The sequence below is a fragment of the Brassica napus genome, chromosome C2, assembly GCF_020379485.1.
Source record: "Brassica napus cultivar Da-Ae chromosome C2, Da-Ae, whole genome shotgun sequence".
Classification (NCBI taxonomy): domain Eukaryota; kingdom Viridiplantae; phylum Streptophyta; class Magnoliopsida; order Brassicales; family Brassicaceae; genus Brassica; species Brassica napus.
In genome coordinates, this window is record NC_063445.1 from 8,190,505 (window position 1) to 8,214,096 (window position 23,592).

Sequence of the window (23,592 nt, forward strand, 5' to 3'; positions counted from 1 at the left end):
ACGTAAAGTATATATTGTGAACATATTAATGTAAAGTTTAGCTAAGAAGCTATTTACACATGACACGTCAGCGTACTAATTCTCAATTCGTTGTGAAGCTATCATGTGTCTATTATAGTGTGGATGCATTTATTACGATGTTTGTCTTTGATATATAAGAGATTTTTTTTTTTAGAATTAATCATTGGGCAAGAGTCGGTAAATGTTTTAGGGGAAAAGCTACAAAATTCAATATTTTCTAATTGGTAACTTGAGATTTTTAGTTACAGATTTCGCCCCATTTCTTGATATCGTAGTGGGCGTTATAAATATCTAGATAAAAATTTCAAACAAATTATATTGACGAAGATAAAATATTCCCGTAAAATATCTTTTTTTTTTTGAACATTTCGTAAAATGTCTTGTTCCATACTCCATAGTTACAAAAAAAAAAAAAACCTTGTGTCCCAAATTTAAAAATCGTATGACATAAGTCTACACAAATTCGTCACTCGTCAGTTATAATTTACTTCATAGTCAATACAAATTTGTCACTTGTCAACATATTTTTCTCAGATTTTGCTCAGATTGTCATTTTATTTCCTTTAAATTAATTCTCATCGTGAATCTTTAGATCAATGCTGACCACTTGTTCATACCAATCATGCATACTTATTAATTAGAACAAAACTTCAAAACGATTTCTTGACCACTAGAACTTACAAGCCAAACTAGAAATGTTTTGACAAATTGACAAAAAAATCTTCAAGAAAATTGAAAACAATATGGTGAAATTTTCTTATCTAAAGAAGTGTACTAGATAGAATTTGAACCTCAAAGAAAATAAAACAGGATAAACCTTGTTATGGCTCTGTTCCAAAGTTATTTTTGTTATTATATTACATTCTTCTCTTCTGACAACATGTGACACCCATCCTCGATATTTTACTAATTATTGTTCCATTTTTCACACAAGTTTTGTGGAGAAAAACATATTAGCTATTTAATTTTAACAGCACGTATAACTGAAGTATATTGTTTATATTCGGATATAATCTCCAAGGGTGTTTTTACTTTTCATTTTTGCTTCATTTTTTTCGGTCCAACAATATTTCCTTTCTTTTGTGTCTTAGAATTTTAAATCAATGAACATTTGTCCCTTAAATTTATGAAACTATTTATTTCTTCATTTTGAAGATGATATTTAAAAAATGTGTAAGTTCTTTAATTATGAGGGTGATTGGAAGCGTCTATAGAAGCTGTGAACAGACTTTTTAATTTCTAGAGTCATCTTTTAAAGCAATCATATTTTTATTTCAGAAGTTGTAGACAGACTTTTAATTTCTACAGTCATTTTTAAAAGCAATCATGCTTTTATTTTTAAAATCGGATCTAAAGCAAAAATATTTAAATAAAAAATATGTTAGCTTTCTCTAGAGCTTTTATTTAGTGTTCTAAAAAAATTTCTACCGCAAAATAAATTAAAGCCAAAGCTAAAAATTTAAAGCTTAAATCTTAGAGCAAAAAATAGAAAGTTACAGCTTCGACCAATCAACCTCTATAACGTGTGCTCATTTTTAGTAACAAATTATATGAATTAATATTATCCAGTTAATTTTAAAGTTTATATTATTATTTTTATCTAATTAGCTACTGATATCGAAGAGTGTGAATATATTTATTTTAAAGAACTTCTATTTGATTTAGAAGAATCTTTATATATAAAGTTGGTTTTTTCCCTTCTTATGACATGTGGAAGGGGGGTTTGTTGATCATGTGTACGGAAATATACTATATGTTTAGTGTTTCTATATAAATCTAATGTTATTTTTTTATGTTATGTACAATAATATTATTAAATGATAATGTTTAGTTTATATTAAATAGTAATTATGATGATTTATTGTTAAAGAAAGATAATTGGATAAAATTAATAAACTTGAAAAATAAATGTGTTATGTATTAATAACTAATACTAAAATTAAAATGGAATTTTTTTTGCAAAGAAACAATGAAGTAAATCATTGAAAAAAGTGTTTCCTCATTTTGAAAAGTTTAATTTTGGAGAAAACGAACTTTACTATATTTTGATATATTTTTGGAAATTTACACTTTAAATAAATAAAACCCCTGTTAAAAAAGGTAATGAGACGTACTGAGTTGTGATTTGCCTTAATGAGGATTTCAAAAGGATTATGGTGTTAAATAACGTGATTAACAAGATTTCTATGAGAAATATAAATGTATATTTTCTTACTTTTATCTGTTTCACATTCTCACTAAAAAATTGAAATCAAAGAGAAAAATCACATATTTGTGATTGATCAAGTATCAGAAAAGATACGGATATGTTGAAGGCGCCCTAAAATGTTACAGTACTAGGAGGGTGTCGCGGAATATTGTTTTATTGTTGTTAAATATGATTTTTGGAAGATGTGATTATGTAGTCAGTATTTATTGTGAACATCATTATTTGATGTTTTTTATGTTATGTAGTAGTATCTAATAAGTTAATATATTATGTGTTTGTCTTTTTAATAATGTGTTGTTGTATGTATAATACTACTTGTTAGCGGTAAAATGAGTTTTTGATGTAAAATTATTGAATTTCAATAACTTTGTCTTTAAGAATTTGTTGATTCTAAGATTAACAGCGTTAAAATTGTATTTTAGTTTTTCACATTTTTGAACATTACTTTTTTAGATGCTTTTTGCACTTTCCCCCATATTTTGACCTTGAGCTGTCACCATCTATGTATTTCGTTTATTTCTCCGGTGTGCAGTGCTTCTCACCATCACTGGGAAAAGACTCACCTCTGTGCTCTTGTTTTGCTCACCTTCTTTTTCTTTGAGATTATATGTTATTTGTTATAGATCAGACATATTAGTTCCATGTTGTGTGGTTGTTTCTTACGGCGTAGTATGTTATTTCAGTCAATATTTATCGTTTTTTCTTTCGATTTTGGCTAAGGTTAGAAACTACATCTCATTGGGTTGGGTCAGAGTTTAGTTGTCATTGATGTTGTTTTCCTTGTTGTTGGTTTGCCATCGATAGTCTCTGCTCGTCTTGGTTCTTAAGATCTGGTTTTTGGTGATCTAACTTCTATGCTCTTTTTTCATAACTCGAGGATGGATCCACGGTTCGTTGATTTCATTTTGTCTCTTTTTATCTCTTTGTTCTCTCATCTCGTTGCATCTTTCATCGCTGATCACGTCTCTGGTGGCTCTCCATTTCGCCATATTTGCTACTCTAGGTTTGGATAGTGTTTTTCTCTGTGTATGCTTTGTGCGCTTGAAAGGTTGTTTATGGTCTCAAGCTTAAGCTTTGGTTTCTCGGTGGTTGGCTTCCATTCTCCCACACTCGGGTTGTTTATATTCTTCTCATGCATCCCTTGGTGTAGGTGTGCGGAGCTGCTCTTTTGGAGCTTTGGTTTCTTCTATTCAGAGTTTTGTGGTTCTTCGCTGTCATGGGCGCCTTGTATGTACTTGTTTAGTTTGTGAGGTGCATCTTATCTATTAACTGGTGCTTGTGCTTCTGGTGCTTTAGACATGCGTCTTTTTGTTTTGTGGTGATTTTGTTATTCCGATGATTATTCTTTCTCTGACCCGTTTTTTTGGTTTTTTGCTTTGATCGCGATCCTTTGTGTTCTGGGGATTGCTTTATCTCATATTTTATCTTTTTACCTTTTTCTGACATCTGCTTGTTCTAACCAAGACATTCTATGGTAAAATGAGATAGATTAGTCTTCTTTGCTGGTCTTTTTTCAGCTCCAAACTTTTATTGAGTTAGTATTACTATAGTATTTTTCTTTTTTCTTTGTGATTGCGAAAGTTTTATGTTTAGATTATGTATTACACTCTAATTTCTTTTTATTAGTTTGGTCATTTTATATTTTTAATAGTTAAATAAATATATAATTTGTAAGTTAAATAATAGAAAATGGTAAAAAATAGTAAAATAACAAAAATTATGTTATTTTTAGTTATGAATAAATTAAATATGTAAAATTTATTTCAATTATTTTATTTATTTATTTATTCATATTGAATTTTAGTAAACAATAAAATAGATTATCAAACTTCAGACGATAATAGTTAGTGCAAAAATGATTAGATATTGCATAATTAGAAAGGATTTGACCAAATTACACTAATCTAAAAAGAATAAGGATCTAAAATGTAAAAAAAAATACATGGATGACACGTGTCGCAAAAGCCCCGTGCCACTTGTCTGAAGAAGGGAAAAAGCCAACTTTATATATATAGATTGTCTTAGAAATTCAAAACTATTTTTGTATTTACTTTTTTACAATGATCTTACCATGTGGTTATTTCGGTCACATTTAATGGGTCTTCTAAATTTTGTTCTTACACTATAAGTTAACATAAACCACAAAGATCAATATAGACAAAATACAGAAAACTGAATATTTGTTGTTGAAGCATATCCCAGTACCACATATCTTATAACCCACTTTAACCATAAATTCATTTTAATATAACAAACTACAAAAAAAATATCTCATGAGACATACTATCTTTAAATCTCCCAAGTGTATATTCATTATTCTCGTGATATTCTGGTTTTGAAATCGAGAATGTAAGACGTAGAGCGGCTGATCTCTAAACATGAATTGAACTGAAGTTTACAGTCTTTTAACTTTGCAAGTTAGTTATATATATGAATATATATGGATCTCATATAGTAATTAAAGTGAGAAACTAAAAATCAAGTAAAACGAAAACAAAACTAGAGCTATGAAAGATCCAAGTGGGATGTGTAAATATAAATTTAGAAATGTTCATCTATTCTGTCATGGTTCATGAGTAACCCAAATAGTTACAAACAACAAGTGAAGTATTTTCGCTTTCTTTTTTTTGAAAAAAGGGGGTTAACAAGTGAAGTATCTTCCCTTTCTTTTTTTGAAACAAGGGGATTAACAAGTGAAGTATTTTCTTCTCTTACATATTGGAGGGGACCGTTGCAAATTATGCATGGCCTAAATTTCGAATCGTATTGTTTTGAACCAGCATGGGTAAACACACAATGGCATAACTCTTTCATCGTCAGCTTCCATACTTTTTTTTTTTTTTTTTTGAAAAAAGTCAGCTTCCATACTTACGATAAAACTTTGTAACCTATTAGGATCCAAAGAAAGAAACACAAACAAACAAGATAATTATTAACTAACTAGATAAAGGGGTTTTTTAAAACTGAAAACTAGATAAATGTTAGAGATGTAATAACATGTTGTAATTTTGTTTGTTTCATTTTTACTTATTCAATGCAAACAATTATCCCAATGATGTTATTCACTTGTCCGTTACTCTTTATCTTGGATCCTAAAAAGCTTATCAAAAAAAAAGCATGGAAAGACAAAGGTGAAAGAGTTATGAGATTGCATATTTCTCCATGCTAACTAAAAAATTGAAAGATAATTCTATTGGTCCCCAACCAGAAATGTAAAAGAGAAGAAAGAGTTCAAAGTTGATTTGCACTTTGACAAAAAAAAAAATTGTTTAGTTATAATTCTATTCAAACTTTTCTACATTTGGGTACGAAATTAAGTGGGCCGAATTTTTAACAAGCCCATTAAACTTATTTTCTGATTGGTTCATATTAAATTCAATTCCATTTAAATAAATAGCACTAGAATATTCTTAACGTTTTGTATTGCTTACCTACCGTTGTCTCAACCTCCACAACCTGAACTGCTTTGGGATCGAGATCATAGCTTTGATTTGTCTGAAGAATAAAGAAGATGCCCACTCTGAATCTCTTCACAAACATACCAGTCGACGCCGTCGCTAAGATCATGGGCAAACCTGAATCCGTAACTAATTAAAACTCTCACTCTGAGCTATCTTTATCGAAACTGTAACCACTTGATGAAAGATTGCTAAAAATATGATTTGGTATTATGTTTTGATAAGTTTAAGTTGGTCACATCTCAGTGAAGGATTCTTGTTACGTGGTCTTAACTTGTGAGCTACGTTAAATCAATCTTTTGCACGTTCATCACTCTTATACAATGCATGCTCTTCTCCTTATTTGTTGCTTTTAGTATGTGATGATATTGCTTTAAAGCGGACGGCTCATTGCCTTTGCTGGTAAACCTGCTGCATATGGAGAACTGATTAGGACCAGGCGTCAACGCAAAGCTTAGAGAGATGATGTATGAATATGAGATTCTCCGTATTAATTAAGATCTCTATAGATAGCTCCCGATTTTATATCAAATTCTACGATTCTCCAGTAAATTGCGGTGTATAAGAGCACAATGTGTTTTGAACGTTAGGGATATGATATCATATGACTTGAATCCATGATTTTTTAATGTTCCAGCGACCTTTTTTCGGATTCAAGGTTCTACTTTCTGAAACATGGATTCAAAGTGTTGGGTTTGTGAAAGCCCATGTCCAACTCTATATTGTCTCTTTAGGACTTTATAGGTAAGCCTGCATGGATTTACTTTCGGATTTCTTCCCAAAAAACATCGTACTAATTAGAGTTGGACATCTCTTTATATTTAGTCACTCCTTTATCTAAACTTCCGGTGTGGAACTTTGTTTGATATCTCACATAAAGTTCAAATGTTCGCGAAGAGGCAAACACAACTTCGTAACTAAGATAATAATTGTTTGCATCTTGATTTCAGAAGCTTTAGATCTTTAGCTTTATTATAAACCATATCTCCCTTAAAACCAATCTTATCTCATATGAGTGTTGAAAAGAGAGCTAAAGCAACGCAACACAACCACTTTTGCCTTATTCTTCATGTGGAATGGGTCTGGCAGAGAGAACCAACCTGGTTAGAGGACAGGTTGCAAAGAGAGAGAAAAACTGTGCGAGGACCTGTACACTCTGAGGCATAAGTAAAAAAACCGAGAGCCTGACGTAGTAGCTGCTGATGTTAGAAATGCAAAGACCGAGATGGATACGAAAGAGAAGCTAAAAATCCATGAGGATCAAGTAAAAGCTATGTTAATGGACATGATCCTAATCTTCTGTCTAAAAACCACACAGACATCAAGCCAAGTTACCAACTCAACTAGTAAGTCTAATTTCTCTGGTGAGTGTGAGTCTTGTGTGAGGCTAATGTCTCTGATAATACTTGAGTAACCGCAGAGGCAGATGCAGTTCCTCCTCCTGCCAAGAACGAAAAAGTTAGCTATCACCATGTTGCCGGAGAACTGCTCAAATACTGGTAAACCTCTTGCCGTTTGTGCTAGGTAAAAATTTTGTGCAACTCTTTAAGTTTTTCTTTATTGTTTCCTTTTGTTGTGGCCATAACTAGTCTTGGCGTTAATCATATCGAAGTGCTTTCTTTCGATTTCAAACATTTTTATTGGGCTTTTTGAAAAATGGAATCCACCAACACTTGTCCATTAAAACATAGCAACTAAATGATTAGCATTAAAAGGGTTACTACCTTGACTTTTATCAACAATGGCATGCTATTATTTTCTTTTGTTTGTAAATCAATTATTGATTCATTGGTCCTACTCTTCATTTACCTTGCACTATCAAAACTGCATCATCATCTATTTGTGAATAAATAAGAAGCAAATCTACTTTCTTTCAATTTATACAAAGACAAACTATACCATTCACCCCCACCCCTCAAATCAAGGAGTACGATAATTAGAAACATTATATAAACGGCAAAATAAGTCTTCATGATGGAACAAACAAAACGAAAACTGAGACATATTATTAATTTGTAAAAAAAGAAAAACACAAATCAAGAACAAAAAAAAGTGATTAGTAAAGAGAGTCGATGCTCCAAGTGGGGCTTTGAGTTTCATATGCTCCAAGTGGGGCTTTGAGTTTCATTATAAGCTCCTATTCCTGTTTCTATTTTTAGCCTCACTACCTCTTGTTCTTCTTCATCCGCCTGTTGCAATTTATTTAAAAAGATTAATTATATCATCAATGCTTTAACAGGACATTACAAAATCGAAAACCCAAATGAAGACATGAGCCAAAGAAGAGACAGGTCCCATTATTATATTTGGCAATTGCGATCATAATCTTACCTCTTAAGATTCAATAATTTCTTGATTTGAACTTTTTTTTCTCTACTGAGGCATTTGATAACTCTAGACAATATATAATGTATTTGGCATAGCTAATATTTTATCATGATATCCTATCGTTATTTAATTCGAGCAGTTGAGCAATATTCATGACGAAGCAATCAGATTCTGCTTACCACAGAAATATTATTTTATTTTCTTAACCAGCCAAATGGACCAAACTCCAATAAATGTGGGACCAAAAGTGATTTTAAAAGAACCTCAATCGATGTTTGGTCCAGACTGGAAGCTTCCGATACGGAACCCATTTACGTTATAGCATTACAAACCGGAACTATTTACCCATACATAAAAGAAGCATAAACATTTTCTACAAAAGACTACTATGAAAATAAACTCTTTAGTAGTTTGTAAACTGATAAACAAAAAAGCATATTTTTTAAAAATTTGACGCTTTTAACAATGGATTAGAAGTATTTAGTTTCAGTTTCATACAATTTGCTTCTTTTGTTTTGTCGAAGGTACCAAGTAAAATTGGCCCTTTTTCAAAAAAAAAAAAAAAAAAAGTAAAATTGACTAAAATTACAGAATTGCCAGGGCAACAAAAAAATGTATTGACTATATACACCAGACGATCAAACCCAAATAATTAGACTAAGCGTATATTTTCTTCTAATTTAATCATTAATTTACTCTAATAAGATCTTGCTTTAAATGTTTCAAAAAAAAAAAAGATCTTGCTTTAAATCAACTAAGAAAGGTCCATGTTTAAATCAGTATCAAATCAAATATCTTGCATTTTATTTATTTATTTTGTCAGGTAAACAAATAAAGTAATCACACAATGGCTCATTGCCAGCGTGGCTAATTTAGACATTTTAGTGTTAAAATAATTTGGCACGACTAGAGACTTAAAACATGATTATTGGAGGTTCTTAGAATGAGTTTTTAGCGGAATATAAGAACCCGTCTCTTAACTTTTAACTAAGAAAAACTTTGTCAGGTAAACAAATAAAGTAATCACACAATGGCTCATTGCCAGCGTGGCTAATTTAGACATTTTAGTGTTAAAATAATTTGGCACGACTAGAGACTTAAAACATGATTATTGGAGGTTTTTAGAATGAGTTCTTAGCGGAATATAAGAACCCGTCTCTTAACTTTTAACTAAGAAAAACTAAGAATCAGCTCTTAAATAAGAGACAGGCTCTTAAATAATAAAATTGACTAAAATTACAGAATTGCCAGGGCAACAAAAAAATGTATTGACTATATACACCAGACGATCAAACCCAAATAATTAGACTAAGTGTATATTTTCTTCTAATTTAATCATTAATTTACTCTAATAAGATCTTGCTTTAAATGTTTCAAAAAAAAAAAGATCTTGCTTTAAATCAACTAAGAAAGGTCCATGTTTAAATCAGTATCAAATCAAATATCTTGCATTTTATTTATTTATTTTGTCAGGTAAACAAATAAAGTAATCACACAATGGCTCATTGCCAGCGTGGCTAATTTAGACATTTTAGTGTTAAAATAATTTGGCACGACTAGAGACTTAAAACATGATTATTGGAGGTTCTTAGAATGAGTTTTTAGCGGAATATAAGAACCCGTCTCTTAACTTTTAACTAAGAAAAACTTTGTCAGGTAAACAAATAAAGTAATCACACAATGGCTCATTGCCAGCGTGGCTAATTTAGACATTTTAGTGTTAAAATAATTTGGCACGACTAGAGACTTAAAACATGATTATTGGAGGTTTTTAGAATGAGTTCTTAGCGGAATATAAGAACCCGTCTCTTAACTTTTAACTAAGAAAAACTAAGAATCAGCTCTTAAATAAGAGACAGGTTCTTATATTCCGCTAAAATTCCCAACTTAAGAACCTCTAATAATCATGCTCTATACTATAGAAAATCTTTCAAAAAACAATCGGATGAGATTGCAAAATCTAGTATAAAACTCGACTCACGGTTTACACAAATTAGGAAATATATTAAAAGCTAAAAGACTTGCAAAACCATACAAAAAAAAAATTGTTTCTACTTTGGTTAATATTAAGAAAACTTTAAATATTTTGAGAAACCAGAGAAGCTACTAGTATAGTGCGGTTTACATAATTAGGTCCGAATGGCGACCGCGGAATTGATAATATTAGCGGGACGGAATTTAAGTGCGGTACGGTCCAACTGCGGTTCGTGTGGTTTGCGGGACAAGTGTGGTTTTGATAAAATTAGCGGTGCGGAATTATGTTGATTGGTGAACATGTGTAGTTTGCGGAATTGAACGATTTAAAAAATAACATTAAACAAAAATATCAATGAAATCAATAAAATTTAAATTTAAATGTTCTATTTACTGTTATTGATGTAATTTTTTTTCTTATTTAGAAAATTTTAATACCAAAATTCATCTGAATTAAAAATTTAAATTACATATATATTAAATAAAAAAATAAGTAAAATACAAAAAAAAACATTATCGACTATTTTGATTTTCCTACAACATATTTGCAATACTTTCTCTTATTTGTGTCATTTGTTCTCCGTGTGCCGTATAAATTTCTTCTGTATCAGCAATATAAGGTTTCAGATCTCTGTTATACAGTCTTGTATCTTGCATTGTATTTGCGAAGTCTTCATCCGAGTAGTTTTATATTTTGATAAAGTTAGAGCATGATTATTGGGGGTTCTTAGAGTGGGGTTCTTAGCGGAATATAAAAACCTGTCTCTTAAAACTCTTATTTAAGAACCGGTTCTTAGTTTTTTTAGTTAAAAATTAAGAGACGGATTCTTATATTCTGTTAAGAACTCCACCCTGAGAACCCTCGATAATCATGCTCTTATGTAATCTCATTGTAAGCCATTACCATTGCCAGAACAACAGTATCATGACAAAATTCCGATGCTCTGTTCAACCGGTTCTTAGTTTTTTTAGTTAAAAATTAAGAGACGGATTCTTATATTCTGTTAAGAACTCCACCCTGAGAACCCTCGATAATCATGCTCTTATGTAATCTCATTGTAAGCCATTACCATTGCCAGAACAACAGTATCATGACAAAATTCCGATGCTCTGTTCAACCGGTTCTTAGCTTTTTTAGTTAAAAATTAAGAGACGGGTTCTTATATTCTGTTAAAAACTCCACCCTGAGAACCCTCGATAATCATGCTCTTATGTAATCTCATTGTAAGCCATTACCATTGCCAGAACAACAGTATCATGACAAAATTCCGATGCTCTGTTCCATGTATATATGTGAATAATATATTCAAATCACATATTGACATGATGTTCTGAAAATATTTTAAAATTTTGAACTTCTTATTTTTAAATTACAATTGGGAGAACCTGAGTTTTGTTATTAAAACGGATTGGATCACCGGTTTTTACAAATTTTACTTTTTTTACTATTTTGATTTAAATACAATTTTAACATAGCCGTAACCGGATAGAGGAATGAGCTATAGTTCGCCTAGTTTAATCGGCTGGTTCGTTCCAGTTTTCAAAAACACTAGTATTATAGAAAATTTGAAGTTTGTTTGGATTATACATAGAAAATTTGAAGTTTGTTTGGATTATACGACGTATGAAATATAAATATATTTGTTAATAAAATATATTTTCAAAATATTTTTCAAAAATTGTTATACTTTTAAATGAAAATATTTAATTTATAACAAAAACTAAATTTAAAATAAAAATAAAATATATTACTTGTGTAAGGTATTAAAAATAATAATCAAGTGGTTTTGGTCTAGTGGTAAAGGGCTCACTGCTGTGAGTACCACGCTGGGTTCGATTTCCCTTGGCTATCCGGGTGCCTTAAGTGGTAAGAAAACGTAGATCTTGCGGGCCTCGTAATGATTAGTGCTTGTGCCTAGAAAATATTTGGGTCGATAGCAATAATAAATATGCTATAATGTAAATATTATTAAAATACAAAAATAATAAAATTAGATAACCAAATACGACACATAAGATTTGATACAGTTTAATAAACCAACTAGGTGTTTTGCCCGCGACGCGGGCTTAAACATTTTCATAAATTTTTGAAAAGTTCTTTGTACACTATATTAATTATACTAAAATAAATCTTAAAATAAATTAATATTATAATTTTAATTATATAATTAAAAAAATTATTTGATTAATATTTAATTATATAATTTTTGTTTTAAACTTTTTACTAAAATACTTTTTCAGATAACAATACAATATATATAGAAATTATCTTTTTTTTAATTATATTTTTAGATTTTGGATAATTCAATATTCTATTTTTAATTATATAATTAAGAATTTTATTTGATTAATATTTAGTTATATAATTTATGTTTTTAACTTTTTACTAAAAGACTTTTTCAGATAACAATACAATATATACATAAATTATCTCTTTTTAAATTATATTTTCAGATTTTGGATAATTCTTACTATTATTAATTTTAATCAATTATCTAATCAAATAAATTAAAATTTCGTTTTTAATTTTAATTTAGTTATACATTTTATTCATTAAGGGTATAAACGATATTAACCACTCTAACTTTTAACGTGAGAGCTTATTTGATTAATATTTAGTTATATAATTTATGTTTTTAACTTTTTATTAAAAGATTTTTTCAGATAACAATATAATATATACAGAAATTATCTCTTTTTAAAATTATATTTTCAGATTTTGGATATTAATTTTAATCAATTATCTAATCAAATAAATTAAAATTTTATTTTTATTTTTAATTTAGTTATACATTTTATTCATTAAGGGTATAAACGATATTAATCACTCTAACTTTTAACGTGAGAGCTCAATTCCAAAAAATTACTTCGCAAATAATAGTATAGATAGATTTCACTTATAATTATGTATCTATCTCATTTGTATTTAATTTATATACATAAATTTAATCATACAGAAGCATGATAAATATTTTATACGAAAAGATCGTTGAAAACCGCACAGCTTTAACAAAAACGCTGGTCACTAGCTGCTGTACAATTTTAAGTGCGTTTTTTACTGTTTCATGTGTAAACTAAACAACTTGCGGTTTTGCTTTTCTTTCTTTACAATACCGCACCGAGTTTATAAAAATGTATGAATGGTGGGTTAATAGCTGTTTTGTTAAAAACCGCACTGAATACCGCCCCGCCATGGTTTCCATTCGCCGCCTAAGTATTGGATGATGGAGACTTCAAGAAAAGTTAACTAAAGTAATAATATTTTATATTTTAATGCTTCTTTTACTTTTTCTTGAAAAGTTTACTATCCACTTCTTGACTAATTTTAATCACTTAACAGTAATTAACTAATTTCAAATTGGAGAGAGAGAGAGATGCTGACCTCAATAAAAAGAGTGTTGAAGATCATGCCAGAGAAAGAGTTGAGATTGGAAGTAAGGATTTTCAGATTCAATGACTCAAAGACTTCACACAGTTTCACCATTGTGTCTGTCCTCTTATTACATTTTACATTCACCACCATTATCCTCTCTCCCATGGATTTTACCTTCAGCTTCAAAACCACCACAATTCTTTAATGGAAACTCTTACTTAAATTTGTCTGATTTCACTAGTAACCGAAAAAAACTTACTTCGATAACTTCGATGAGAGAACGGGAAGAACCAGAATCAAGCTGTTTCATTTTCTTGGACGTGACAGGAACCAGTAAATCAGGATCAAAATCTTTACTGAAACTCAAGCTACTCTTCGGTGTAGATTCAAGTTCTCTGATCTTAGCTTCGAGCTTCGATTCTTCATTTTGTAACCCTTGTATGTAACTAATAGCATCTTTGATTATTGATGCTTTATCCATCTATGAGACAAGAAAAAGAAAAAGAAACAGAATCGGTAATAAGTTTGAACCCTGGAACTAGAAGAAAACAGATGAAAAATATCTTTTTAAAAATGGGAACCTTAGTGATATTAGGAACAACTGATCGAAGAGCGAAGAGTCTCTGGTTAAGTTTCTGTCTTCTGTTTCTCTCCGATACAATATTCTTAGAAGCCGGCGACGAAGCCGCCCCATCAGGCGAGCTCGAATCATACGACCCAGAAATAGCTTCCTCCAAAGGCCAGCTTTAAGATAGAACAAAATATCAAAATCTCCAGTGTTTCCGGGAAAGTGTGTAAGAGAAAGAGAAAAAGAAAGAACCTGTCGTATTCGAAGTCTTCGTTTTGGAGGAAGGAGTTGTGTTCCCAGTAATTGTTGAATTCTTGGTCGATATTCTCCATTTTCCGACGGATCTCTTTCTACTCAAACTGTCTGATCGTTTGTGTAGTGTCTCCTTGTCTCTCTCGACCTGTGAGCTTTATATAGAGAAGGCCAATGAGAGAGTGAGAGTGAGAATGAGACAGATAACCAAAGTCTCGGGAGACAACACAACAACGTAGATTTCCAGTTAATATACACAGTTACACACTTGAACTTGTTATCTACTTACTGTACAGATCTAGATATTTTTCAACTTAAAAAGAAAAATAAAGACTAGCATAAATGCATAATATATTAATAAAATATTTAGGATGATATTCGACACGAGGGCTTTTTTCTGGACCTGTTGTCAATTTCTACAGTGTGAGCGCTAAATAAAAAGAGAAAGTTCCCCTCAACAAAATGAAAAAAAGTGGCGAAACCAACAAATAGCCAAAAAAAAAAGATTTGACAACTCAACATATTTGTAAATAGATTTTACACAACAAATCAAAAATCAAATTATATGATGTTAATTAGCTAATTAACTAATAAAAACATTTTTAATGCTGAATATTGTCATTATTGAAAAATAAATATACTAGTCAAAGGGATCACACTGAAACAAGGACAATTAAAGAGCCATTTCAAAGAATCCCAAGTGAAGTTCGGTGTTTCGTTTCACATGTTTTCGACACAAGTGGTCCTATTTCGACACAAGTGGTCCTATTTCGACACAAGTGGTTCTAACGAAAGATAGGATCTCATGTTTTGCGCATCTGAAAAACGTTTTCACGACCATCAGACATATACTTATCAAGTCCATGACATGAGGTTAGGTATAAACCCAAATCCTAAACGCAGAAATTTCTCACATAAAGCATCAAAAGATGGGCAGTATAGAAAAGAAATAATTACCTTTATTTGTCTTGTCATTGCATAGGTTCACGTAAAGAAAGTGTAGGAAGCTTCCCAAAGGACTTGTTCATCTATCTTGCTCAAGTCTTCATCGTCGAGACGTTTCCACGTCTTGATACGTTCAACTCCTGTCCATGTATCTCTTCCTTTCCCGAGCTTAGCTTCAATCACTCTCGCTCGTCTGTGCCAATTGGGTCTTCCATAAGCATGGTATCCAAACCCCCCACCGTAACAAAATCATACCCCTTTTAGATTTCCACAGAAGTCATTGACATGGTCGTGTCCTATGAATGCGGCTTTTACATTTCCCATGGACACAAAGGTCTGTAAGAGTCCTGACTGAACGACGGAGCATGCCACACCCTCCTGAAACTGGCCAATAAAGGGTGTGTACCACAGGTCACGGACTTCCGGGATTGGGATGTGGAAGAAGGCTAACGCTGGAGGATTACCAGTAATGCTTTGGTTATCACCCTGTTTAGTTAGTGAGCCTTTTTAGAGGTCAATGAATCTCATTAACAGTGTGTATTCATATAACAAATGGCCCTGCGGATTCTTTTTTTCGGTTATTCTGTTCAGGTTTTTCGGTTTTGGTTAGTTCGGCCACAATCTCACCGAACTGAACCAAGAAGAATTTGGTTCGGTTCGATTTTCCAATTCCTTGGTTTTGGTTAGATTTTAATTTAAACTTTTTTTTAAAAATCGTATAATATTGGTTAATTCAGGTATATTTAGTTACTTTTAGTTAGTTTGGTTCGGTTATTTTGGTTATTTTCAGTTAGTTTGGCTCGGTTATTTTGGTTATATTCAGTTAATTTAGTTTCTTTTTTTTGAAAAAAATGAATTAACTGAGAACCAAACCGAAGTATTTTCAAAATCTTCCGAATTGAACCGATCTCAAAACAGAACTGAACCAAAAACCGAAAAATGTCGGTTCGAATCAAACCCGCAGGGCTAATAAAATGTCTGAATATATGAATATTCCGTCAGATGTAATAAGAAATGGCAAGTCTATTTACCTGTTTAGAAGTATCTTGAAGCCAACGAAGCTGAGAATCCTTGATCCATCCATATGTTCGTCTACCTTGGACTGTCTCCCTATCTCCACTGTCAAGAAACAGGAGGTAAAAGACTGTGCTATTCGACAGCACCGAACCAGGTGCACCGTGTACTCTGAGGCGGTAATTCCCAAACCCATCAATCAATCTCAACGCGCCTTGATCTCCGTCGTCATCCTCCACTGGTGGATTGATCTGAGAGAGAGAAAATCCACAAGCGAGAGGAAAGTCATCAACTCTTGACGGTCCAAAGTGGATTCCTGATCATGGTTTCCTAAAATGGCAGCCCATGGGATTCCATATTCAATGGCTGGACCAATGGCTTGAAGAAGCGATTCAGCTGCATCAGTAGTGCTTGATCCAAATATATTATCCCCTATTCATAAACAAACAGAATCAAACAAAACGTAGTGAATCAAGCCTTTCCTAACACATTATCCCATGAAAGTGTTTACTTATTCAAGATTCGTCAGTATAAGCAAAGCTTCTTACTATATCTGGAGATCCTTAAGAACCTATTTAGTAAGTTTACCAGTAAATGCGATCAAATCGGGTCTCTCAGCTTCGATCATCCCCCGAAGGAACCGAGTGGTGTTGAGATCGGAGCAGTAATCGAATTCTGCATCCAACACATCTCTGCATCGAGTGATACTCCCCATACCGTAATGCATATCCGCGACCTATCAGATTGATACAGCAATGCCGATCAAAAAAGAAATCAAAAGCACAAGCGGATTGATCGCGAGAATCGGGAAGGGAGGGATGTAACCGACCTGGAGGATCTTGAAGGTTCCATCGTCGCGGAAGCGTAGAGGGAGATTCGGAGACCTTTTGAGACGGATTTTGTTGTGGTTGATGTGTAGCTTGTGGGAGATTAGGGATTCGATGGAGTAGATCAGTGAGATGATTAGGGTTAGGTAGAGGACGGTGTGCTTCCATTTTCCGATTGCTGTTGCAGAGCTCATTCTCTCCTCGTTCTTCTTCGCCACTGTTAGCTAGAGTCGGGAGGGATGAAGATCGATGAATCGTTTCAACTTTCGAAAACGGTTGCGTTTTGGCGGGTTCCAGTGTCGCAAATGGCGGATTGATTAGGCCCATTGGGCTTCTTCTCATACTGTCCATTAATATAAACCATTGAGTAGTTTTATCATAATGTTCTTTTTCGTGCAATGCAAGTAATCGCATTATTTTTGTTCCGGATGTTAAATATTTATACCAAGTTTTAAGTTTTTGACAGTGATTACAATGATTAACGGAATGCGAAAATTAAACTACACAATACAACGAAAACGACTTTAACAAAAAACCAAAATGGGAAAACTATACTAACAACCAGCTAAGCAGCGGATCAGACAAATACCAAAGAGAGCTAGAAAAGTCTGAGAAGAGGAAACGGTTGCCGCGAGCTACCGAGAAATAGGCGTCCTCAAACCTAGAAGCTATGGATCATGCAGCTTCCGTAACCCGACCCAACATAAACTGGCTCGAAGAATCAAAACACGGACCTTACCAATAACACCAGACAGATGCACCCCCAACGGTACGAGAGTAAGTCTTCACACGACAATGGCGTCATTTAAAAAGCAGATCTTTTGAATGCCGTCTCCAACCCAACCTCTCGTGACCGGCTGCACCCACTGAACCGAACCCACATATAGAGGGAGCGGACCATAACTCACCCTTCAGGAATACGCCTACAAAAAAAGTGGCAGACCGAGTGATCCACTGCCGAACGGAGACTAAACACAGCAGCCACCAACGAGGAAAACAAGACAAAGCCGCACACTAAGTGGGATGAGAGAGCAAGGCGAAAGGCCACGCCTACAAATGATCGCATTATTTTCTACACTAATGAGTGGTTTTTGCAAAACTTAAAAACACATTTTAAAACGCGTTCATATTACATTCGAAGAAAGAAAAGTTACACCAGTCAAACTCCCCACATTAGTAATGGAAATTTTACATTGAAAAGAAAAAAAACAAAATAAATTTATAACCGAAAGATCTATTCGAACTTGGAAACTTGGACTTTGTTCGGAAGACATGTACCCATGTACCCACCAACCCCTCCACCATATTTGTTGTTGTCAACTATACCCCCATACACCATCCTAATTACATTTATATCCTTGTCCCCGCCCTTTTTAACCGTTAGTAACCTTGTTTGGAAAATGTCTCTTAACCAACTTTCAAACGCACCCTTCTCAAAGTTACTATTGCCGCCTATCTCCTCCACTAATTTCTCCTCCACGCAAAACCTAACTCCACAGCTGCCGCCTTCTTCCACCTCCGGAAAAACCTCCCTGAAAACCGATGTTATCATTGCCTTCTCGATTCCCGGTTGATATGTCCGATTAAGAACAAACCGGTTCTGAATCATGTTTAGAAAACTACCAGAAGAAATCTCTTCCTCTGCGGTTAGATCGCTTGAAACCGGACTGATCTCTCCCTCTTCGTTTTCTTCTTCAACTTTTATGTTCAAATCGAGATGAGAGCTATTGAAACTCGATTTCTTCTTGATATCTCCTGTCTTAAAATTCTTACCGTCCTTAACCGATAAATCAGATTCCGATTTTCTCTTTCTCCCTAGACATTGTCTCGTGACTTCCAAACCAATCTCCAAAACAGAGTCTCTGTTCTTCCCATTTTCGTCCTTTGTCAAAATAAAGATCGCAGGGCGATGATCAATACCGGTTTTACTCCTCCGGTTCTCTTTAAACCGGTCAGCAAGGAGTTTCAAGAAACGGGAATCCGCTAAACCGATGTCTTCGATCAAGAACACAACCTTCTCACGATTCTCCAGTTCTCTTGCCTTTGACTCGTTGTCTTTCTTCTTAAAGTCGATGTGAACAAGAGACTCGTAAGATCCGAACACTGTTTCAGATATAGTACGAGCTATGACCCTCTTCGCGGCTGCGTCGCTGCCCACTATCATAATCCAACCGTCTTTCTTGTTCAGCACGCAATCCATTAAACTCTCAGCCATCAACCGCATTGTCGCAGCTTGCCATGGTATTCTCTCCTCCAAAGCTTTAACCAAAGCACTGATCTTGTTTCTTGTCTCTTTTACCGAATCTGATCGAAACAGAGAACGCCCCAAAAGGAGTGTGGTCTTCACATTTTGGCTGTCATCGTCAGCTTCATTGATCGTTCCACCCAAATCAAACTCAATAGTGCAAGAATCCTGACGTCTGAATTTGGCAATTGAGTTTGTGGCTCTCTGTTTCGGCTTTAAACTCAACGTGGATGAACCATAAGGCAAGCCAAGTGAATAGTTTTCCCCCATCAGACTAGATTGTCCTGTCTTATTATGTAAATTTTCACAAAACCTGTTCCATTTCCTCCTCAAGGCCATTAGCTCATCCTACACCACACCAAAAACAAGAATTAGATCTTCGAGTTTACCACTGAATCAATCATTTTAACAGTAGATCCAAAGTTCAAATATCTTACATTATGTGGAGATCTGTCATCATGAAACTGGAGCCAAGAAGGCAAGGGCTTCTCTTGATTAAGGGCTTTTGCTTCTCTCTCAAAGCTAGTAACACACTCAGGACAACAACTTAGCACAGAGTTCATTGTCTCTCCGTCCTCAGCTTTGTTGTAACCAGAAAAGGACTTTGTCACAGTAACATTACTCATGTTCCTTGCCTCATGTCCACTGCAATAAACAAAAGGTAAAAAGAGAGAGTGATCAGTGGCACCCTCGTAAATAAACGTCTAAAAACAATCATACAAAAGGTAAAAAGAGACTTGGTTCTTGTAGAAAGATTTCTGTCTAGAAGAAGACAAAAATGTTTCCCTAATACAGGACGGTATTTAAAAAAGATATGAAACATAAAATCAAAAGTTTCAAGCTCTTGTTGCAGGAATATTCTCTTCTACGAAGTTTTGAAATGAATTTGTCTACAAGCAATGACCAATGGATAGAATGAGACTATCTATCCATATTTTGAAATTCTAAGAGCATGATTACCGGGGAGTTCTTAGGGTGGAATTCTTATCGGAATATAAAAATCCGTCTCCTAACTTTTAACTAAAAAAACTAAGAACCGGCTCTTAAATAGTTTTTTTAAGAGCCGGTTTTTAAGAGCCGGTTTTTTAGTTTTTCTAGTTAAAAGTTAAGAGACGGGTTCTTATATTCCGCTAAGAACCCTACCTTAATAACCCTCCAATAATCATGCTCTAACATCCAAAAAATAGGACAAAATATAATGGTTAAATTCTCCATAATTGACCTACCTTTTGCCACAGTCAGGTGGTCTCCTACTTAACCTATGGGGGTCCAAGTAGAGAGAACAAAAAAAAAGATATGTATATAAATTATAAAGTACTTAATGAGACTATATAATGTGCGAGTGGACAGGCATAGACATAGGGTTTTGGCTTCAGTGAGACACTGATCTGAGTAACTCAGAGAACAAAGACAGACGCTCTAAAGGGACCCGTTTCAAGTAACCTCTGCAAGAAACACAATAATTCAAAAATAAATTCTTATCTTTATTTTTGAACTGCTACATAAAGATTCGATTTTATCTAAGATTAACATAGATATACTAGCTTGCGTCACTATCAACGCAAAACCTTTTTTTGACTAAGATGTCACAACAAAGATGTCACGACTTTTGTGAATAAATGACGGACGATAATGTTTTCTTTTCAACTTTAGAGTAATTAATGGTAAGAAAAATAATTTACCTTGTCGCATGAAGACTTAAGCCAAGATTAGCAGAAGAAGGTACAGAGACAGGATGAAGAGCCCACAGTGTTTCTAGGGAAGGTTGTCGCATTTGGCATCTCATGTATGTCTGAAATGAAGCTGTTCCCATCACCCAAACCCTTCTCTTACAACCATTACTATGATCATTTACACCGTCTAAATCGTCGTTATATTCAGCGATTAACTTCCCAATTTCTCCGACCAGATGATCCAAAGGACTGTAAGAAGAAGATAACTCATCGATTCCACCATTTTTATTAAACTCCTTGATTGTCCACTTTAAGTCACCAGTGAAAATAATTACGTCTTTGCCACTGGTCATGAGAGACACGACTCTCTTCCTTAACTCATTTATGTTCGTCTCCACGTCTTCTCTTCTCATAAACTTCGACATCATTGGTGAAAACTGAAACTTGACGACATGGTTCTGCTTTAAATCCCCGGTTTGATCGATCTCTCCTCTCTCTAGCCTCCCTATCAGCTCCGAGACGAATCCTTCCGTAAAGGAAACGGAGTCTCCAACAATCACAGGGTTCTTCTTCTTCGTCTTCTTGCTCAAAAGAACATCAAAGACTAGTTTCAAGTCGTTTTCTCTTTGGCGTTGATGATGAGAGGAGGAAACTAAAAGTGGGTTTTGGTCGGGAGATTGGTTTAAGAAATGGGTTTGCCATAAAGCGACATTAGGGTTTCGAAAGTTGAAATCTTGAGGGTTTTGGAAGTGGTGGTGGTGTTGTTGATCGGGAGAAGTTGGAGAAGAGAAAACTCCGACGACGGAACCACCGTAGAAGACAGAGGAAACTGAGCATTCTTCGACACAGTTTTTCACGGCGGTGCTGTTGAATCCAGCTTCTCTCATGACCCGGCTCACACTCGGGTCATCGAGAATGGATATAACCAACTGTTCAAGCTCCACTTTGACAGCAAGAAACTGCGTTTGCGTTTGCTCTTGTTGTTGTTGTTGTTGCTCGATGCAGCCTCGTCGCTGGTGAGCTTGGGCTCTTTTTAGTGCAGCGACGAGAGCATTTGCGAGGGAAGGCTGACCATGGAACATAGGACCAGGAATAGTGGGAAGCCTGTTGAGTGCGACATTTAAACAAAGCTCAAGAGCTCTGCACTGAAGAGGATGGTTTTGGTTTTGGTGATGATGGTGAGGGGAAGGGGCAAACTGGTAATTTGATGGAAGACCAGGGTGAGACTTAATGCATGCCTTTCTCAAGAGACTTGTCCTTGATGACAATAATGTAGCTGCAACATGGAGAGGAGTGACCTGTACATTTAAAACAAAAAGCTTTTTCTCATTAGTAAATAGAACATTAAAAGATCAAAACCTTATAACATATTCCCAAAATTTGTATGTTTTTTAAAAACCTGAGCATGGCCTCTTCTTCTAGCTAAAGTGAGAGATTGCTTCAAGGCAGAAGCAGCCTCTGTAGTGAGTGTCTGTTGAACCGTATAACCACCTGTTCGCATAACTTGTTACGCTAAACCCTAACCCCCCACCCCCACCTTTTGAAATTGAGAAACCAAATAAAATATACCCAACAAGTGAAAGAAGACAGAACAATAATAGAGAGAATCCAAGAAAGGAGAGAATTTGGAGAGAGAAAGAGAGAGGTTTAAGATAGTGTTAGCCAGACAAGAGACTAGACCAAGCTGGTTCTTTTATACTTATTTAGTGCTGGGTTTTCTGTTCATCATCTTGAATGTTTTTGAAATATTGTACCCCTTCCGTTTCATAATATAATTAGTTTTGCCTAAAAGTACGAAGATTAAGAAAATTATTATGTTTTTAAAAAGTCTTTTATATAATAAATAAGTTAGATATAATTTAACCAATAAAAAATAAGTCTATTTAATTTGATTGATCACATTGTATTCAATAAATGTAAAAATTACTTAGAAATACGAAAATTACTTACATTTTGAAACAAAAACATTTCCTTAAAACTAGTTACAATATGAAACGGGCTGAGTACCAGTTCTTTTTTAATTTTAATTTAAAGTGGGTTTTGATCTCGTAATGCTTTTACTTTATGATGGGTTCCTTTTTGGACAACTAGCAGCTTTTGTACGCTTTTCATTTTTGCAGTTCACTCATTTTTGTCTTTTTATAATTTTTGCTCTTACAAGTACAGCTTCAGTATACCATTTGGCTCATCATATCTCTTATATTTTTGGTAATTATGTGGAATAAGAGCATAAAAAGCTGCCTTCTCAAAAATATAATTTACACGTTAATACATGATCCCTAATATAATAACATTTTATATATTTTAAAATTTAAACTTATTGAAAATGTGTAAACTATTTAATAGAAAGAGTCTCAAGAATTTATCAGTTTTTAAAGAATTTTTTATATGAGAAATTCGTCTTGTTTTCTCTCTTCTTTTAGTTTTTTTTTTATGTAATAAGAAATTCAATGAAATACTCTAAGAGCAGCATTAACCAGATATGTAAGAGAGTTTTTAGAAGGGGAAGAGACCACAAAAATGGGAGAACCGAGGAAGAAGGGAGCCAAATGTAGCCAAATAAAAAACGTATATAGTGGGGTTTTTTTTACTGTGCGTGGACTTCACTGACACGTGACAACCCACGATTAATTCTTTTTTAATTTTTTTTTTTAAATCGGCAAAAAAAAAAATTAGAAACCCATTTGGATATTTGGGTTAATGCT

General features: G+C 33.7%; 3 protein-coding genes and 1 long non-coding RNA gene across 6 annotated transcripts; 1 reads left to right on the forward strand and 3 right to left on the reverse strand.

Moving 5' to 3' along the window:
• Positions 1–7,621: 7,621 nt before the first annotated feature.
• LOC106377536 (transcription factor bHLH35) lies at positions 7,622–14,481 on the reverse strand. Of its 3 annotated transcripts, none has more exons than XM_013817795.3 (5): positions 14,184–14,475; positions 13,945–14,107; positions 13,623–13,844; positions 13,373–13,543; positions 7,622–7,877 (listed from the first exon to the last, which is right to left on the reverse strand). In XM_013817795.3, exons 1-5 carry the CDS (start codon positions 14,261–14,263, stop codon positions 7,785–7,787), a joined length of 729 nt encoding a protein of 242 aa, XP_013673249.1. In that variant the 5' UTR covers positions 14,264–14,475; the 3' UTR covers positions 7,622–7,784. The 3 variants fall into 3 exon arrangements, with proteins under 3 accessions (XP_013673249.1, XP_013673247.1, XP_013673248.1); XM_013817793.3 differs by lacking the exon at positions 7,622–7,877 and adding an exon at positions 11,411–11,905 and having other exon boundaries at positions 14,184–14,481; XM_013817794.3 differs by lacking the exon at positions 7,622–7,877 and adding an exon at positions 12,772–13,200 and having other exon boundaries at positions 14,184–14,481.
• On the forward strand, positions 8,235–9,877 carry LOC125581512. Its single transcript, XR_007319134.1, has 3 exons — positions 8,235–8,839; positions 9,023–9,489; positions 9,673–9,877. It is a non-coding gene; the product is annotated as an uncharacterized LOC125581512 (long non-coding RNA).
• An 896-nt stretch (positions 14,482–15,377) lies between the features above and the next one.
• Positions 15,378–17,163, reverse strand: LOC106375093 (probable inactive purple acid phosphatase 28). The gene is made up of 5 exons (XM_048748682.1): positions 16,972–17,163; positions 16,731–16,878; positions 16,486–16,574; positions 16,160–16,393; positions 15,378–15,614 (listed from the first exon to the last, which is right to left on the reverse strand). The coding sequence occupies exons 1-5, from the start codon at positions 17,161–17,163 to the stop codon at positions 15,378–15,380; spliced, it is 900 nt and encodes a 299-aa protein (XP_048604639.1).
• Positions 17,164–18,054: 891 nt separating this feature from the next.
• On the reverse strand, positions 18,055–22,695 carry LOC106377538 (protein SMAX1-LIKE 5). Its single transcript, XM_013817796.3, has 4 exons — positions 22,287–22,695; positions 20,897–22,185; positions 19,652–19,859; positions 18,055–19,562 (listed from the first exon to the last, which is right to left on the reverse strand). The coding sequence occupies exons 1-4, from the start codon at positions 22,386–22,388 to the stop codon at positions 18,204–18,206; spliced, it is 2,958 nt and encodes a 985-aa protein (XP_013673250.2). The 5' UTR covers positions 22,389–22,695; the 3' UTR covers positions 18,055–18,203.
• Positions 22,696–23,592: the final 897 nt, after the last annotated feature.